The sequence below is a fragment of the Lolium rigidum genome, chromosome 4 (genome assembly GCF_022539505.1).
Source record: "Lolium rigidum isolate FL_2022 chromosome 4, APGP_CSIRO_Lrig_0.1, whole genome shotgun sequence".
Taxonomy (NCBI): Eukaryota; Viridiplantae; Streptophyta; class Magnoliopsida; order Poales; family Poaceae; genus Lolium; species Lolium rigidum.
The window spans coordinates 187,917,577-187,931,214 of NC_061511.1; the positions used below are offsets into that span (position 1 = coordinate 187,917,577).

At 48.9% G+C, this 13,638-nt stretch overlaps 1 protein-coding gene and 1 non-coding gene across 2 annotated transcripts; one reads left to right on the forward strand and one right to left on the reverse strand.

Annotated features, from left to right (window-relative positions):
* Nucleotides 1–9,994: 9,994 nt before the first annotated feature.
* TRNAG-CCC lies at nt 9,995–10,065 on the reverse strand. The gene has a single exon. It is a non-coding gene; the product is annotated as a tRNA-Gly (tRNA).
* A 482-nt stretch (nt 10,066–10,547) lies between these two features.
* On the forward strand, nt 10,548–11,642 carry LOC124707947 (heavy metal-associated isoprenylated plant protein 33-like). The gene is made up of 3 exons (XM_047239630.1): nt 10,548–10,574; nt 10,655–10,730; nt 10,846–11,642. Exons 1-3 carry the CDS (start codon nt 10,548–10,550, stop codon nt 11,640–11,642), a joined length of 900 nt encoding a protein of 299 aa, XP_047095586.1.
* Nucleotides 11,643–13,638: the final 1,996 nt, after the last annotated feature.

Genomic DNA, 13,638 nt, shown 5'->3' on the forward strand with positions numbered 1-13,638 from the left:
AAAATAACAAAACGAAAATAAAAATAAACGAGACGCTCCAAGTAAAGTACATAAGATGTGACCGAATAAAAATATAGTTTCACTAGAGGTGACACGATAAGTTGTCGATGAAGAAGGGATGCCTTGGGCATCCCCAAGCTTAGACGCTTGGGTCTTCTTAAAATATGCGGGGATGAACCACGGGGGCATCCCCAAGCTTAAACTCTTCACTCTTCTTGATCATATTGTATCATCCTCCTCTCTTGACCCTTGAAAACTTCCTCCACACCAAACTTAAAACAAACTCATTAGAGGGTCAGTGCATAATTCATATATTCAGAGGTGACATAATCATTCTTAACACTTACGGACATTGCACAAAGCTGCTGAAAGTTAATGGAACAAAGAAATCCATCAAACATAGCAAAATAGGCAATGCGAAATAAAAGGCGAGAATCTGTCAAAATAGAACAGTCCGTAAAGACGAATTTTGTAGAGGCACTTGGACTTGCTCGAGATGAAAATGCTCAAATTGAATGAAAGTTGCGTACATATCGAGGATCACGCACGTAAATTGGCAGATTTTTCGAGTTACCTACGAGAGAACCCTGCCCAAATTCGTGACGAACTGAATCTGTTTCTACGCAATAATCCAAATCTAGTATGAACCTTGCTATCAAAGACTTTACTTGGCACAACAATGCAATAAAATAAAGATAATGAGAGGTTGCTACGGTAGTAAAAACTTCCAAGACTCAAATATAAAACAAAAGTACTCGTAACAAAAATAAAAACATGGGTTATCTCCCAAGAAGTGCTTTCTTTATAGCCATTAAGATGGGCTCAGCAGTTTCAATGATGCACTCCCAAGAAATAAGAGTTGAAGCAAAAGAGAGCATCAAAAAGCAAATTCAAAACACATTTAAGTCTAACCCACTTCCTATGAAAAGGAATCTTGTAAATAAACAAATTCATGAAGCATAATGCAACAAGCATAGAAAGATAAAACAAGTGTAACTTCAAGATTTTCAGCAAAAGAGAGGTGTTTTAGTAACATGAAAATTTCTACAACCATATTTTCCTCTCTCATAAAGATTTTCAGTAGCATCATGAACAAACTCAACAATATATCCATCACTTAAAACATTCTTATCATGGTTCATGTGCATAAAAGTATTACTCTCCACATAAGCATAATCAATTTTATTAGTTGTAGTGGGAGCAAATTCAACAAAGTAGCTATCATTATTATTCTCATCAAGTGTAGGAGGCATAGTATAATCATAATAAAATTTACTCTCCATAGTAGGCGGCACCAAAAGACCACTATCATTATAATCATCATATATAGGAGGCATATCATAATCAACATAAACTTTCTCCTCAATACCGGAGGACTAAAGAGATCATTTTCATCAAAACCGACCTCCCCAAGCTTAGAATTTTCTATATCATTATCAACAATGGTGTTCAAAGAGTTCATACCAATATTACTACTAGCATGCAAATAAGGTTCCATAGGTTTTTTAATTTTCGCATTAAACCATTCATGTCTTGACTCGGGAAATAGTTTAAAAAGCTCACGAGATGTTTTCCATTGTGCCTTACTAGTGTTTAACAAGAAACAAAAAGATGCAATTGCAGGATCTAAAGGAAATAGCTTCGAGCACTCACAACGGCAACAGAAAAGTACTTAGTTACCTGGGACCGGAGTATGAGTGCCTTTTACCTTACCTCCCCGGCAACGGCGCCAGAAAAGTAGCTTGATGTCTACGGGTGCTTCTATTCTTGTAGACAGTGTTGGGCCTCCAAGAGCGAGAGGTTTGTAGAACAGCAGCAAGTTTCCCTTAAGTGGATCACCCAAGGTTTATCGAACTCAGGGAGGAAGAGGTCAAAGATATTCCTCTCAAGCAACCCTGCAATCACGATACAAGAAGTATCTTGTGTCCCCAACACACCTAATACACTTGTCAGATGTATAGGTGCACTAGTTCGGCTAAGAGATAGTGAAATACAAGTGGTATGAATGAATATGAGCAGTAGTAACGGCGCCAGAAAAGTGCTTGCTGGCGTGCGATTGATGGTAGTAATATTGCGGGAAGTAAACATGTAACGAACGATAAACAAGCGGTGTTTGCGAGTATTGGAAACAAGGCCTAGGGATCATACTTTCACTAGTGGACACTCTCAACATTGATCACATAAATAACTAAGTTCTCTTCCTTTGTGCTACATATACTCTTGTTTGATAATGAACACCATTCGTTGTGTAGGGCTACAAGAGCTCCCTCAAGCCGGAGTTAACAAGCGCCACAACATTCGGCATTCATGTTTAAGTAACCTTTAGAGCATAATAGATCTTTGCAATTTAAACCGAGTACTAACATAGCATACACACTTGTCACCTTTACACTATGAAGGGGGAATAAATCACATCAATACTATCATAGTAATAATTAACTCCATAACCTACAAGAGATTATGATCATAACCTACGCCAAGTACTACACGATGCACACACTTCGTCACCATTACACCGTGAAGGAGGAATAGACTGCTTTAATAACATCACAAGAGTAGCACATAGACTAATAGTGATACAAAACTCATATGAATCTCAATCATGTAAGGCAGCTCATGAGATCATTGTATTGAAGTACATAGGAGAGAGATTAACCACATAGCTACCGGTAGATCCCTTAGCCTCGATGGAGAACTACTCCCTCCTCATGGGAGACAGCAGCGGTGATGAAGATGGCGGTGGTGTCGATGGAGGAGCCTTGCGGGGGCACTTCCCCGTCCCGGCCTGTCCCCCAGATCTTGGCTTCGCGATGGTGGCGGCTCTGGAAGGTTTCTCGTACCGTGGCTTTTCCCGTATCGAGGTGTTAGGTTAGGGACCTTTAAGTAGGCGAAGAGGCGGAGTCGGAAGGCTGACGGGGCCACCACATAATAGGGCGGCGCGCCTGGCTCCTTGGCTGCGCCGCCCACACGTGTGGGCCCCCTGTGGCCCTCCTCTGGTGGCTCTCGGGTGTTCTGGTAGCTTCGTGGAATTCTAAGATGCTGGACGTTGATTTCGTCCAATTCCGAGAATATTTCCTTACTAGGATTTCTGAAACCAAAAACAGCAGAAAACAGGAACTAGCACTTCGGCATCTTGTCAATAGGTTAGTTCCGGAAAACGCATCAAAACGATATAAAGTGTGAACAAAACATGTAGGTATTGTCATAAAACAAGCATGGAACATAAGAAATTATAGATACGTTTGAGACGTATCACATCCCTACCTCACTACCACCTCCGTCATTACCAACTGAAGATGAACCTTCTGTGAAGCTCAAGTCCAATGAAGTCAGGATTGGACCAATGACACGCGCTCGTGCGAAGCTACTTAAACAACAGGTGAACTTGTTCCTAAACGATACCTTGATTGATGAGAACTTTATACTACCTAAGTCCTATTACTTATGTATCATCAGGTATGAAGAGGAGACAAGCATCGCACGAGGAGGAGAGGAGCAGCTGGACGTGAAGATGGACGTGGAGCTGGACAAGGAGCTGGACATGAAGTTATCTCATGGACGCGCGAGGGAGGAGCGGGAGGCATGCGCGAGAGGAGAAGAAGAAGTCCGAGGCCGGCCCAGCACCCGGTCGGACCGGCGCCACGCCGGCGCGCCCGGTCCCCGGCCCGGTCCAGCCGGGCGCCCGGACCGGATCCGTCCCGCGCCGACCAGGGCGCTCCGCCGACTGCGACCGGGCGGGTTCTTGCGCCACAATTCCCGCGCCCGGTCGGCACCCGGTCCACTGGCCCGGTTTGAACCGGCCAACCCGGTCCCAGGCCCGGTCGACCGGCCCCCAGACCGGCTGTGTCCGAGTCTGTCTCGACCAGATCTATTCTGGGTCGGTTATTCTCGTAGTTTTTCGACCAGAAGTCGTCCTGGACGCCTATATAAGTCCATAGGATGCCCCTCTAGCTGCTTTAGACCATGTTTAAGATAAACACTAGTTCTTTGTTGTTTGCTCTGCAAAACTATTGAATTCCCTACACCATATTGCTTGATATTGTGTAGATCCTGTTAAAGTCTTGTGTGATCTGCTGTTCCATTGGGAATTAGACGGTTGCAACTTACCGCTTCGTGGTCGGCGGCTACGTGCGCAAGTGGGTTGAGAGCTGTTGCATTGGCGACAGGGACCAATCGAGAGATCTCGTTGCGTCATACAAGTTATCATCCACTACATCGTCGTGTTCCTCCGCTGCTATCACCCCGTGATCATCATCACCACCGTTGCTTACCGAGAAGATCGGGCCACCCCTTATCACTAGGTCATTGGCCCATGTTGGCATGTGATACAAAAACATCAAGAGTTTAGCAACTATACTAGTCTAACATGAAACTGATGAGTTCTTCAAACCATTATATGATGTGGCGCAACGATAATGGTGATATATATAAACGATGAACATATATCAATATAGAAAATGACCTGTAAAAAAACACGGTCGGGTCTAGTTTCTTTTTTTGAACGTGGAGAGGTGAGTACAAAGAAGAGGTGAGTCCAAAGACCCTAGAAGCTGCTTATATTAAAGAAGAGGTGAGTACATTTTACGGGAAAACCCCTACGGATCGGGGAGTTTCTAGATAAGGACCGAACTTTGCGGGAAACATCCCGACAAGAAAAAGGAAAAAGCGATCGAGGTCCTTGAAGCTCCGCACCGCATCTGGTGGAAGTCGCCGTCGAGTTGCTCCGCCATAGAACGGACACCGGCGTCGGGGACGAACCACTTGGTCCGGCGTCGTGGCGGAAGCGATAGATCTTCCCTCGGACTTCTTGGTCTGCGGGAAGTAGAGGGACGAGGAGGGTCGCCTTTCGACCATGAGATGCAGAGGCAAGGCGGTGGGAGCCGCCGGCTTTAGTCCTCTGCCGAGGAACTCCGAGAGCGAGAGCACGGAGGCTCTCCGGCGCGGCGGATGATCCTTGCCGACGCGTCGCACGAGGTTGGAGGGGCCGCCCTTCGGCCAAGGAGTATGGCGACAACGGCGCCGTGGTAGACCTCCGGCGAGAAGCGGACTTGCTCCCCTGCTGCGGATGTGGTAGCCTGTCGGAGGTAGCAAGCAACCACTCCTCCCTCTCGCCACCCCGGCGAGGAAGAAGAAGCAGCTCGTCACTGCGCCTCTGGCCACCAGATCCACAAGAACTAGCCTTATGTACGGAGATCTTCATCTCCCTCCGCCACCACACCTTCGGCTCCGACCGCCAGAGCTCCATGAGGTCGAGGAGGAAGACGATGCAGTGCCAGATCCGGCTGCTTGGATCCACCACCTCTCTCCCGGCATCAACACCATACGCCACACAGGACCATAGACTAAACCTAGTACTGCTAATATATACCCCGGCGCCTTCTCCTCTCCATCTCCGGCCGGCTATTCCGGCGGAGAGGAGGAAGGAGCGGCCCGGTGAGGAGGTGAGGGAGAGCGAGTGTCGTAGATGGACGAGAGCGGGTTGGGGGGGGGGGGGAATGAGCGGATTCGCCGGGTCTAGTTTCTGGAAGAAGAAAAACAGGTACTGTAGGACGAGAGCGGGTTGGGGGGGGGAATGAACGGATTCGCCCGGTCTAGTTTCTGGAAGAAGAAAAAATGAGCGCCCAATAGAAAGTGAGGAAAGGAAATAAAAGAAGTCACGATTGCACATCGGGGAAATGAACGGATTCGCCGGGTCTAGTTTCTGGAAGAAGAAAAAATGAGCTCCCAATAGAAAGTGAGGAAAGGAAATAAAAGAAGTCACGATTGCACATCAAAAAAATAGGCGATTTTTTTTAAATAATACGAATTAATTATTTAATTCTAGAAATAGCGCGCGTTTTCAAATAATTCCAAAAGTGTGACCCGGTCGGACTACCGCAGGCCGATCGGACAGCTGTGGGCCAATCGGACGACAGCAGGCCGATTGCAGGTGGCCGTTGTATCTTCCGAGCCGACAGCTCCCTGTCGGACCACTGCAGGCCGATCGGACAGCGGCATCCAAAGCTGTGCATGGCCGGACACGCGGGCGCGGCTTTCCTTTCCACGCGCTGCCGCAGAGACAGGCCGGCCTCATTTTCTCTCTTCTTCATCCTCTCTTCTTCCCTGCTCTCTTCCCTGCACGCAAGAACACACCTCGAAACTTCACCATTTTTGCAGATCCCTAGTGATTTAGCCGATAAAACTTCACCATTTTGCTGCTATTAGTTAAGGGAAGCCCGATCTACAGATGGGTTAGGTTTTGGAGACGATTGGTGGTGCTATTTAGCGACGAATGGTGATGAAGTGGTGGAAGTTGGTGGTGGAGGTTGGTGGTGGTGTTAGGGGCTGAGTCTGCTGGCTGGTTCGTGGTGGTGCTTCGAGCTGTCTTGTGTCTTCGTTCGTGTCTGCTCGTGCTACTCGCGAGCTTGGAGAGGCTGCTCACGCTACAAGGGTAAACCCTAATCTTTGCATAGTAGTGTTAATCGTGTAGGTTAATGTGGGGTGTTGTTGGTGTTAGTGTATTTATGTGCTGTGTAGTAGTTACGTTTGTTGACGCGGACGGAATTTTTTTTAGGTGAGCAAAGATGACAGATGTAGTGAAGATAGTATTTTACTATGGTATGGGTAGTGTCCGATCAAATGGGAGTTGATCTGAGTGAGTTCAAATATGTAGAGATGAATATGACTGCTCCTAGAACATGGACAATTGAGCAGGTGAAGGATTGGTTGACAGAATGTTTCGGGCTTAATCCTGAAGTGCACACGAGTGGGTGTGCATGCATTATGGACTAAGTCGGTATCAAACATTTTATGGTATCTGAGGCCTGTAGATGATACCTCTAAGTGGGTGAGCTGGTTAAAAGGATCTGAAAGGAGAGGAACTAACCCTGTGGCATTAGTTCTTCCGGTGGCGAAGGAGGCGGTTATGGTGGAGGAGGTGGTTACGAATCAGGCCAAAGCAGTCAACCACCCGGCGGTGGCGGTGGTTACGAGCCTGAACAGAGCAGCCATGCGGAAGATGTTTATAGTGGCCAGGGTGATGGTTACACAGGAGAAGACGGTGAGGTTGATGGTGACGAAGAAAATGGATACGAGCAGAATCGGATGGAAGAGGAAGATACAGAAGGTGAAAGCTGATGATGATGATTCAGATGAGTCCGGTGATGGGGAGGAGGTGCCTATTCTCGGTAGATGGAATCACAACTTTTCGTCCGCAATGACAATCAATGATGGCCTTGATTCTAACCGGGAGTATCACCGTAACAATCTCGCCGTAGGGGCCATGTTTCCGTCGAAGCGACATATGCAAGATGCAATAATTAAGTGGGCAATGGCGAGCCAGAGGGAGCTGAGAACAACCGTGTCATCTGGAAAATACCTGACGATGGAATGTGTGGACATCAATTGTCCCGGAAGGGTGCATGGGTATGTTCCTAAGTATGACACAATATGGCGTGTGAGCGACTTTGTGCCGCACAGTTGTGAGCTTGTAAATATCCGCAATGATCATTGCAACCTGTCGTCTAATCTCATAGCCCGGCCGTCGTACACCGAAATAGTGGAAGGGCAAGCCATGAGAGTAAACGCCATACAGAAGAATGTTAAGAAGCATCATTTTTACACCATTTCTTATGGCAAGGCTTGGAGGGCTAAGCAGAGGGCGATGTAGATGAGGTTTGGTTCGTTTCGATGTGTCCGTGGAGATAATGGCCCAGAAGAGGATCATGAGGCAGTTCGGCTCTCGGAAGCTGGTCGATCCTCCACCACCGATAGCACCTCTCCCTGCCTACGTCCACAAGTAAGTTCTGAGCATCGCTAAGTTTAAGATTGTTCATCATGGTTCGGCTAACCGACACAATTATTTTCTGCGGAGTACAACGGGAAGGGTACTAGACACTCCTCGACATGGTGGCTTCGGCGCGTTGGCTCGTATGTTGCTGAGTGGGATGGCGCGACAACACACGTCCGGCCGAACGATGAGCAGTTTGACCCACGGGAGTTTGACGCATATCCGCAGAGGTACACCGCAGCCACGCGAGTGCGCCTCATCCGAGCCGACCGATCCGGCCGAGGCGCCACCTGCGTCTATGCACGATATGTACCCGATTCGGTCCACAGCCGGTAGTCGACGAGCATGCGGTGCGTATAACTTTCTATTCCACCATCATACTTGTCTTTTATCTATTGGGTTCTACGATTTATATGCTACCATCATTTTTCGGTGGTCGGCTGACTGCAGACTTACGGATGAAGTCGCTCGGTACACACGTCAAGTGTCCAAGTGCGCCTCTTCGCAGCGGCGTGACCAACATGTGTCATGGTTGAGACGACTCGAGGACAAGCTACGCGGGATCTACTCGGCTATCACGTGCAGCCATAGTTCCGACGTCGTTCAGCACCACCTCCTTCCACCGCGACCCTCCACACGACAGCTAGCCGACGGCCACATCTCACACGCGACCGTGGACACCCGGACCACCGCCTCCCGGCCGGGCAGGAGGTTCGTCGTGGCAGCGAAGCACACTCCTTCCGTCGACGACTATCGAGTACCAGCAACACGGATCACGGCCTCGTCTCACGCCGACGGCGACACCTGCACCACCACCTCCGACCGAGCGGGAGGTTCGTCGTGGCAGCAGCGAGCATCACACTCCTTCCTTCGACGACTTGCGGTACTATCAGCGGCAAGCTGCTTTCGACCGAGGTCGCGGCAGCGAGCAAGCCCCTTTCATGGGAGGAGCAGGATACACACGAGGTATGTAGTATTCTATATATTGTGTTCCATATAAACTATACTCCACTTAGTTTGACATCACTTATGTTTCGTGGCACAGGATACATGCGGCACACCGCGTCCAATCCTTCATGGGGAGCTAGTGATCGGGATCCCGAGCACATGGAGTATTACAAAGACGCAGCGGAACTATGTCGGTATGCGGACTCCTCCACCGCAGCCCACACGGAGACACAAGATCGACCCCGAGTCCGGTTCCCGGATCCATGCTCGCATAACCAGGGCTCCGGACAGGTTCGGTTGGACACCCCGTGCTACGCCGCCCCCACGAAACCCCAGACGCCGTCCATAATCTAAGATATATTTATGTATCTATGTATCAGATATTTATGTATGCATTATGTATCAGACTTTATGTATGAACTATGTATCAGTATGGTGTACCAATACTCTCCTAACCCTAAGTGTGTCGTGCGAATGAAGGAAATACATCCATACAATTAATCGGGTATTAGCAAGCCAATTGGTTTGTAGCAGCCCAGTTGGTCTCTAGCAGTCCAGTTGGTCAGCTATCGACCAAGCCAATTGGTTTGTAGCAGCCCAGTTGGTCTCTAGCAGTCCAGTTGGTCAGCTATCGACCAACGAGGCTGACATTCTGGGTGTCAGTTTGCTGCTGTCCGATCGGCTCCGCTACTGAGCCGACCGAGTCACACTTTTGGAAATATTTGAAAACGCGCGCTATTCCTGCACTTAAATAAAATATTCGTATTATTTAAAAAAAATTCGCAAAAAAATAGTAGGTTTGCGCATCCAGGGAATCGAACCCTGGTCAGTACCGTGGGAGGGACACCCCGTGCTACGCCGCCCCCACGAAACCCCAGACGCCGTCCATAATCTAAGATATATTTATGTATCTATGTATCAGATATTTATGTATGCATTATGTATGAGACTTTATGTATGAACTATGTATCAGTATGGTGTACCAATACTCTCCTAACCCTAAGTGTGTCGTGCGAATGAAGGAAATACATCCATACAATTAATCGGGTATTAGCAAGCCAATTGGTTTGTAGCAGCCCAGTTGGTCTCTAGCAGTCCAGTTGGTCAGCTATCGACCAACGAGGCTGACATTCTGGGTGTCAGTTTGCTGCTGTCCGATCGGCCTGCTACAGGCCGACCGAGTCACACTTTTGAAAATATTTGAAAACGCGCGCTATTCCTGCACTTAAATAAAATATTCGTATTATTTAAAAAAAATTCGCAAAAAAATCGTAGGTTTGCGCATCCAGGGAATCGAACCCTGGTCAGTACCATGGGAGGGTACTATGATACCACTACACCAGATGCGCTCATATGATCTGTTTAGTACACAGAATTTATTTAATAAATACTGATTCAGTGAAGAGACATGCGTTTGCTTTCCGTTGAGTGGGCAATGGTGTACAGTTCTTTTTTACCAAAGTGGTATACAGTTCCAGTGACTAGAAACTCAAGTCAGCTTTTGTGTTGTGTTGGTTAGATTAATGTGTTTAGAGTGCTTCAAATTAAAATTACATAATCCAGATTTGAACACTCTAATAACTTATGGACTTAAGTCTGTTTTTGTGTTTCTTCGATTAAAATTTTCTTAAGCATCCGTTTTCACATTTAGATGGCTTTCAAGTACTGCAACAGCTCTCAAATTAGCTTTGCACTGTGCAGCAGAAACAGCAGTACAGTGCCAGCCGCGCTATATATCTCTCCCAACCCAACCACAGCAACCAAAACCTTCCTCCAACAATCCGGTGTCGCCTTCCTTCGTCTCTCTCAATCTCACCGTCAGACCGTCCTCATGGCAACAGAGCCTCTGCAATGCAAGGTAGCTCCTCCAAAGCCAGTACTGTCTATTCTGCTCTCCGTGTTACTCGCTCTTACTCTCGAGGTCTCCTTGATCTGCAGATCCTGGTGCTCCGGGTCCCCATCCACTGCGAGGGATGCAAGAAGAAGGTGAAGAGAGTGCTGCAGAGCGTCGATGGTGAGTGTGCTCAACTCTGTCTGCCCCCAACATCTTTATTTGTCGATTTGTTTTGCTTGCTCTTCTGGAAGTGGAGATTTATTTACCCAGAATCCCATTTTCTGTCTGTCTACAGGCGTGTACAGATGCGACATCGACGCCCGGAGCAACAAGGTGACGGTCGCCGTCACGGGGAGTGTCAGCGGCGACGCCCTGGTCAAGAGGCTGCGCAGGTCCGGCAAGAACGCCGAGGAGTGGCCCGAGCCGCAGCAGCAGCAACCGGCCGACAGTACCCAGAGGTCCCAGACCCCCGAAGAAACCAAGAAGCAAGCCACTGAACCGGACAAGCCCGGTGGCAGTGGCACCGCCGAGAAGCCGGCGTCCGGGGACGCGGAGGCAAACTCTGCAGAGCAGAGCAACCCCAAGGCCTCCTCTGAAGCAACCGCCGGCTTGACCGCGACGCTGGTTCAAGACGGCACGGAGAGCACCAGTGCTGATGCCGACGGCGCTGTCGAGCATGCCACCAAGGAGGCCACGGCGGAGCAATGCAGCGATGCAAAGAGGAACCGGAAGCAGCAGCCGGAGGAGGTTGAGAAACCAGTCGATACCATGGTGGTGCTGACGGCAGCGTCGGCCCAAAGCAGCGATGCCTGCAACTTGCCACCGCCCCTGGAGCAGCCGTCGGTACACGTCCTCAGCTACAGCATGGCGCGGCCGACCGTGAGCGCGGCATCGTACTACGCCGCCGCGCCAGCCGCGAGAGCCCCACCGCCGCAGGAGCTCCCGTACACGTACCCGCCGTGCTGCTACTACCCGCAGCCGTCGCCTTACCACGGAAGCTGGGCGCCGCAGACGGGCGCGGCTTCGCCGGCGTACGATTCCTACAGCGATCTTTTCAGCGACGACAATGCCAACTCCTGCATCGTGATGTGATGATGTAGTTTAGACTTGAGAGTTGCTTAACAGTGAGCCCTTCTAGGATACGCATTTCACAAGTATATTTGTTTGAGATGATTCTCAGTTCAGATGCTCATCACAAGTTCACAAGTCATGGCTCGAAGCATTTTGTAAGGTGACATTCTTGCGCTTGTGATGACTGACGAAACTTTGTAAAACTGCAAGGCAACCATGCCATCACTATGTTGTAAAACTGCAAGGCAACTTCTCATTTACTCTGTATTTTTTGTATCTAGATGCAAGTTACTTGTCAATTACAGTGAGGCAATTGCCTAGAAGATACTATGAGTTTGCCTGAAACTTGCCAGAAAAGTACGGCCCTCAAGTCTGTTCAAAGATACTAGGTGGTGGTTGGTCATGAACTCATGATTTGATACTAAGAGTTGAAGGGGATGTAATGATTTACCAATCACTCTGTTCTGGTCAACATGTTCATGTCACGTCTGATTTAACCGAACCAATGTGTCTTGTAAGAAACGTGTATGATGTGGATTATGAAGTTCTAAACGCTGATTGGCATCGAACGAGAATACACCTTCCATTAACCTCATCATGAAACCTAAGTTGACAATTTTTAGTTGGCCTTTTCTTGTTCCATTCTGTGTGTTGTGCCATCGCAATAATAAAAAATGGAAATTGGGAAGACAACCACGCACCGCTCTCTCAATGGAGGCTCGTGGAAGTCCTAGCCACCCCACCCCTCTCTCCTCCTCCCTCTCCATCTGGCGTTGTCGGAGGATGTGGTCGGGCTAAGCACGCGTTGGGGAGGGATGCGGCGGCGGGGCAAGCCCCAAAGCGCAACGACTTTCACTGATGATTCAAGGTCGCTATGGTATCGGTGCCCTCCCATCAAGCAGCTTAATACTGCTCCTCTCCTCCGATAGTGCGGCTCATCTAGATTGCAGCGGCGGCTTCCGCAACTCTGTTGGTCGCATGTTGCGGCTTCGGTTGGCCCCGAGCGTCTTCACGAAAACGCTCAGGGTTCTAGACTGGTGGAGGGCCTAGGTTGGGCTCCTCGGGGTGAGAGGCCCATCAGCGGTGGTGGACAAGTGGGTTGTGTGGCACTGGATTTCGGAGTGAAACCGCCGGCTAAGCCATGCTTGGATTCATCGTCGAGGCTCACGAATCCGGCGCATGTGGGCACCGTCACCTTGCTTGACGAGGGAATACTCAACCGGGTAGACCCAAGGGGCCAAGTTGGGCCACGACAACTAGGTGGTTCGTGATAAGCCCACGTGCATCTCCCTGGTAGGTTTACGTGAAGATGAGGTGGGCCAGCTCTAAAGCCCGTAGGAAGGGCAAGGGATCAACGTGAAGCATAGGTAAAACCTTAGTTGTAGCGCTGTCGGACCCGGAACCCTAACTGAGTCAGTGTGATCCTATAAACCCTAGCCATGTCATCTCTATAAGGCCTGGCTGGGAGCCCTAGAGGGCATTGAACATTACGTTCTTCCTTTCCCTAGCGCTGGATCTACTCTTCGCCTCCGGTAACTCTTTTTTTTTAGATATGGGAGCATCACCCCGGCCTCTGCATCAATCGATGCACACATCCATTTATTAAATAAACGTCACAGTCAAGTACTTATTAACATCATTCGAAATAGAAAGTAGGTCTTTACCTCTACCAAGGGGGCTGAACCTGGGTACATCACGAGAGTGCCAATCTCATCGAGGTGATCAGTTGTCGCCATTGTCTTCCACCTCTCTCAAGCTACATGTGTAGCATCTATCTTCACAACTCGTCGACATTACTGCAGTCTTCGTCCATGCACTCTCGTGTTCACGTCGAAGGTCTTCGGGGGAAAACCCTAGATCCGGGAACCCGGATCATACAGTGCTTGCTTCCCGCGATTGAGGGCTTCCTTTGAAGAAGGGTTCGTCTAGAGGGCCAAATGTTTCGGGGTGGGCAAACCTCTTCTTATCAATCAATGAATAAGAGGTAAATCTCTTGCCTTTTTTTAAAAAGTTAACT

Bases quoted from the DNA above. Each gene is read 5' to 3' on its own strand.
- LOC124707947 (XM_047239630.1), top strand. From the start codon at position 10,548: ATGGCAACAGAGCCTCTGCAATGCAAG. The intron at 10,575-10,654 runs GTAGCTCCTCCA...CTTGATCTGCAG, and splicing joins CAGAGCCTCTGCAATGCAAG to ATCCTGGTGCTCCGGGTCCC. The intron at 10,731-10,845 runs GTGAGTGTGCTC...GTCTGTCTACAG, and splicing joins AGTGCTGCAGAGCGTCGATG to GCGTGTACAGATGCGACATC.